Source organism: Rana temporaria, chromosome 5 (genome assembly GCF_905171775.1).
Source record: "Rana temporaria chromosome 5, aRanTem1.1, whole genome shotgun sequence".
In the NCBI taxonomy this organism is placed as follows: Eukaryota; Metazoa; Chordata; class Amphibia; order Anura; family Ranidae; genus Rana; species Rana temporaria.
Window position 1 is genome coordinate 50,369,295 of NC_053493.1, and position 6,000 is coordinate 50,375,294.

The following is a 6,000-nucleotide window of genomic DNA, read 5'->3' on the forward strand; positions in this document are numbered from 1 at the left end:
TCATTCAAAAAGTAGAAGATTTTGTTTCATTTTCCATGCCGCTCCTTGGAAATTTCTCCTCACGGAGGTTGAAAACGAACATGGATGTGACCTCACTCACGATTAGAAAATCATACAAAACTATTATACACCGCCAACAGTTTACACAGCGCTTTACAATGTAGAGGGGGGGGGGGGGGGGGGACAACACAATTCCAATGTTGAATGGAATTCTTCTAGTGTACACCCAGTTGTTGGCAGCTCTAAGGCTGGATTCACACCTAGGCATTTTTAGTGCTTTTTGCACTACAGAACGTGTCCCATAGGAAACCATGTTAAATGGACTGTAGTGCAAATCTGCAAAATGCACAGGTGTGAATCCAGCCTAAAGGAGTTTGTACAATCGAATTGTATAGTTTGTGGCCAGCTTTGGGCTCACCATACAATCTCAGTAACAATCGAACCTTAGATCTGCCAAATCTTTGTACTATGAGGACCTACCTGAACTATCTCATGATTGTGTCTCCAGTCAGGCACCTCCTATTTGTTGGTGTATCTTAGGCTCCGTTCACACATGGGTCCGTTTTTTTTGTTCAACTAGTGGGTTGAAGAAAAAAAAAACGGGGGGGGGGGGGCGGATTGGTCGGTGTCTCCTGCCTGCTGGGTATTCTGACAGACTTCCCCACCATCACAACACACTGATCAGAGCTTCCGGCTATACAAGTCGATAAACTTCTGTACCACTCGGGTGCCCATACACGGATTAAAAATTTGGACGATCCCTGAACTGGCCAAGTATGGATAAAGCGTACAGGAATTGTGTGCAGAATTGCGGCAAAACGGGCACCGTGCTTGTGGTGACATTTTCCTAACCCCTTCCCACGTTCTCTCCCCCCCCCCCCCAGCCCTCTAAGGACCCGTTCACACCACATGCAACGCTTTTTTTCTTGCATGGAAAGTTGGTTATATGGGTTCCAATGGCATAGTTCACACCAGTGCAGTACATTCCAGTGCATTTCAGTTACAAATACAATAAATAAAAAAAAACACAACATGCTGCTTTTTTTCCTGCACAAAACCATAAAGGGAACGCGGTAAAAAGCATCAAAAACATATCAGACCCAAATACAAAAAAAAAAAAAAATAATCATCTGGAACGCATAAAATATATATATATATATATATATATATATATATATATATATATATATATATATATATATATATATATATATACACACACACACACACACATATATATATATATATATACCAGAATGCATCACAAACACATTAAAAGACACATGATGCAGAAACGCATCCAGAATGAACCTGGAGAATGTTTTTATGGTATGAAGGGGCACTGAGATCCTAGGAGGCGGGCATATGGGTCAGGTGACCGCTGTGATTGGCTCAAAGCGAGAGTATGTCACCAGCACATCAAGGATCTCCAGAGCGAGTCCAAGGCTCCAGTCACACCTCAGCGTTTCGAATTGTGGGCCTCACCACCGCAATCCTGCCCGCTATTCCAAATTGTGGCAAAACGCGCAGCGCATTTGCGACGCCGTTACTTCTTAATAGCAGCCCAATCGCTGTTCGATTTTGGCGCGATTGTCGCACAGAAAAAACGTGGGACGCGTGTCGCCCAAAAGAAGTTCCGGAACATTTTTTGGGCGACTTGCGTCCTGCAATTTTGTTTGCCCGATCGAGGCGTTATTAGGGTGTAATGGCATCGCAACGTGTCCTGTGTTTTGCAAATCGCAGGCAGAATCGCGCCCACCATTCTAATCGCCTAGGTGTGAATGGAGCCTTATTCAGCGATCACATCGTTGCCGCGTTTCGGAGCAACGCAGGACCCCTTCCTCAGGAATGTGACGCTGTGATTGGCTGTCACGTGAATGGAAACCTCCCAATGGCAAGTATGCATCATGAGCTTCCCAGCCCCCGCCAGCGACTGTGCTGGGGGCACGCAGGGCACATAGATGAGAATAGGTTACCCCAAACATGGCGGAGTTCTGCCACAGTTGTCCCGTCTTGGGGGTTAAATTTGGTAGTCCGGCTTCTTTGGCAGGAAAATCACGCACAGGGTGGACCATTCCGGTGACCAGGCCGCCATCATCGCAACATCTGGGGGGAAAAATACAATAAAAACGCAAACAGGTGTTCCCGATACACAACGTGTGATCAGAACCTGAGGCTGGGATCACACGGGTGTGACTGCAAACATTGCATGCGATTCGCATTCTTCTACACATCACGTGCGATTTCACACTTACCGTTTGTACGGCTAAAAATCGCATTCGCACCAAAAGTGCAGAACCCTTCCCCCACACCCGAATCGCATCAGCGTTCACACTATCGTGATGCAAGTCTGGCCATTGCACTGCATTTTGCAATGTCGTTAAGATAACTGACGCCGCCGATCGTGTGGACGCTGTGCGACTGCAATACGGGAAACGCGCAGGATTCGCCGCACTTCATTGTATCAGATTGTACTGTGTGTGGGGAGACAGATGTGGACTATTCACAGCACAACACATAAATGGATGAGGCTCCCTGCGATTGGTCCTCTGCACGTTGCGGTAGGAGAGCGCAGCGTTGCGTCCGTCCCGGAACATTCCATACACACAGGTGCATTCCACAGACATAACATTCCCTTCATCACCCTGGATGGTTACCATGGATACTTCATGAGCCTGTGCCAGCAGCACCCCCCCTACAGGCCACCTGTAGAACTACACCTCCCAGCACCCCCCTCTGGCGGCCAGGCGCGGAACTCCCCCGGCAGGTAGTAGTAGTAGTGTAATAATCCAGGCGCAGCTTCTCTCTCACCTCTCCAGTCGGGCTGCCGGGCGGCTGCCTCTTCCTCTTGCCGTCCCCCTCAGGTGGAGCAGTCCGGCGGCTCGCCATGATTCCCTGCTGTGCCGATTACAAAGGAGAAGCGGAGGAGTCCACATTGGTGGAGGGGAGCGGCGGTGACATGTGTGGTGGGGCGGCGGAGGAGGAGGCGGGGTCTCTCTTTCTTTCTCTCACCGGGACTCGGTGCCGCCGCTGCTCAGGAGGAGAAGGCGCTGCTGAGCCGCGCACGGAGCACACATCGCGTCCCTCGCTCCCCCGTGCACTGACTCTCGCTGCCACAGGCGCTCGGCGAACGGGAGGGGGCGTGCCGGCGCTACTCCAATCACCGGGCGACTTCGGGGAGAACCGGACCGCCCATTGGTCTAACCCTCTGAGCGGCAGACTGTATAGTGGGCGTGGTTTGGTTAGCCCTTGTTATTCCAGCAGCTCAAAAGACAAGGAGGAGGGGGGGGCGTGGTGATAGGTGACGCCTATAAAAGCATGGAGCGTCCGCTGACGGGCGGGAGACATATGGAGAGAGAGGGTGGTGGGGAATGTGTGTGAGCGGAGAAGTCACGCCAATACGGAACTAGAACTGAGGGAGAAACTTCTTTAGTTCTGGAGGTGGATTGTGGTCCCTGTTAGGGTTAGTTGCTGTCTGTGTCCCCATTAGGGAGATTCACCTTCTCTATTTGTCTTGGTGTCCCCTGTTAGGAAAGGAAAAATCCCAAATATTGGGTCGTCCCCAGAGAACGCTGGTTCTGGTCACACCCCTGGGATTCCCTCACTTCGGAGGGATTTTCTCTCACTTCCTATCTTCAAAAAGTAAAGAGAAGTCTCTCCAATGGCAAAAGAAAACCGTGGTTATAACCAGTGAGGGCTGGGGCGAAACCTACAACCACCCCCCCGCCCGGCCCACACTCACCCCTCCACATTCTGTGTACAGAACACCTCCGGGTTGCCATATTGCATTTTCCGAAAATTACAGAGCTGCAGATAGGAAAGGTCATTTCAATTACAATATCTCTTGTCGCAATTGTATACACCAGGCATGTCCAAAGTCTGGCCCGGGGGCCAAATGATTTAATATGGCCCCCCTGGGGATTTGGATATATATATTGTTTGTGGCCCCCAGGGCCACAAAGGATATATACTGTATTTATTGGCACTGCCTTGGAGGGGACAGGACGAGTGCCGTCAGATTACATGAAGAGAATCTCCTGTTTACTCAGCAGTGTCTCTATTGGAAGTCCCGTCTCCTGGGATGCCATTGGACGACTGTTCTGTCTATCATAGGAGGCGGGACTTTGTATTGAAGAGGTCACAGAGTAAACAAGAGATTCTCCTGTTTGTAATCTGTCGGCACTCGTCCCGCCCCCCCTCCCTCTGCCCTCTGAGGCTGCAGATGGGCATCGTTCAGGCTGCACTGATGGCACATGTGAGGCTGCATTGGTTGCAATGGTGAGGCTGCATTGGTTGCAATGGTGAGGTTGCAATGGTAAGGATGCATTCATGGCACATGTGAGGCTGCATTGGTTGCAATGGTGAGGTTGCAATGGTAAGGCTGCATTCATGGCACTGGTGAGGCTGCATTGGTTGCAATGGTGAGGTTGCAATGGTAAGGCTGCATTCATGGCAGCATACGTGTTCTACGCTGATAAATATGGTATATCGAAATAACACGCCCAAGCTCATCCTTAGTCCTAAGCAGTGCTCTGGGTTTCGTTGGGGCCACAAAATAAATATAAAGGGCCAGATTCAGAAAGGAGATACGACGGCGTATCTCTGAGTGTGCGTGGTCGTATATATGCGCCTGATTCAGAGAATCAGTTACGCATAGATATCCCTAAGATCCGACTGGTATAAGTGTCTTACACCGTCGTATCTTAGGCTGCATATTCACGCTGGCCGCTAGGTGGCGCTTCCGTATAGTTACGCGAGGAATATGCAAATATGCTTTTTTTTACGTTGTTTGCGTAAGGCTTTTTCCGGCGTAAAGTTACCCCTGCTATATGAGGGGTATGTGCGGCGTATCCTATGTTAAGTATGGCCGTCGTTCCCGCGTCGAATTTTGAAAATTTTACGTTGTTTGCGTAAGTCGTTCGCGAATAGGGCTTTGCGTAAGTTACGTTCACGTCGAAACCAATGAGGCTTTGTGGCGTAATTTCAAGCATGCGCACTGGGATTCTTTCACGAACGGCGCATACAGTATATCCAAATAACACGCCCAAGCTCATCTCTTCACCACACACAGCCACAAAGGCGGTGTATTAGTGCTCAGACGAACACACTTAGACCGAATTTTAATGGTTTAATGAATGTCAGGCAAAATAGTCAGCCCTTACGCATGTTCACTTCATCAAATCTGGCCCTCTTTGAAAAAAGTTTGGACACCCCTGGTATACACTATATTATTTTTTCTTTATTTGTTTTGTTCTTTCATGAAAGCGGAGTTGCCCTTTAGCCACTTCAGTCCCTGAAGGTTTTACCCCCCTTCATGACCAGGCCATTTTTTTGCTATACGGCACTGCGTTACTTTGACTGACAATTGCGCGGTTCTGCGACACTGTACTCAAATACAACTGATGTCCTTTTTTCCTACAAATAATTTATTTTTAGTGGTATTTGATCACTTCTGCGGTTTTTATTTTTAGCACTATTAACAAAAAAGACAGACAATTTAAAAAAATATATATATTTTTTTACTTTGGCATAGGTCGAATTTCGAAAGACTTTTCTTTCGAAAATCTTATCTAAGAATTTTAGTTCGTATTTCGCACCATTAGTGGGGCTGCAGCAACAGCTGATTTTTTGTGCGACCATCAAATTTGAGTAATTGGGCATGTTGGAAAAATTTTTGAAAATCAAACGATTTTCTGATCGATGATGGGAGAATCGTGCGAGAAATGTGGTCGAAAAAGAAATGCGCAAGAAAAGAAAATTCCTGGAAAGAAAAGAAGATTCCCAGACACAATTTCTTTTCTGTAGTAACATGAGGTGAAATTGAAGGTTTGTTTGGTCGAATTTCGAAATCAATGGTGGTGTCATCAAATCGCAAAACGTACATATTTTCTGATTTTTCAAAAGAAAATTCTTTCGAAATTTGACTGTAACCTTTCTGCTATAAAACATATCCAAAAAAATCGAATTTCTTCACCAATCTAGGCCAATATGTATTCTGCT

At 47.5% G+C, this 6,000-nt stretch overlaps 1 protein-coding gene across 3 annotated transcripts in view; it reads right to left on the bottom strand.

Annotated features, from left to right (window-relative positions):
* ARHGAP21 (Rho GTPase activating protein 21) overlaps positions 1-3,124 on the bottom strand; it is a 239,263-nt gene extending 236,139 nt beyond the window's left edge. For all 3 annotated transcript variants that reach the window (XM_040352529.1, XM_040352528.1, XM_040352527.1), the window contains exon 1: positions 2,812-3,124. In XM_040352529.1, coding sequence (XP_040208463.1) covers positions 2,812-2,889 — 78 coding nt within the window. In that variant the 5' untranslated portion in view covers positions 2,890-3,124. The remainder of the gene's footprint in view (positions 1-2,811) is intronic.
* Between the last annotated feature and the right edge of the window lie 2,876 nt (positions 3,125-6,000).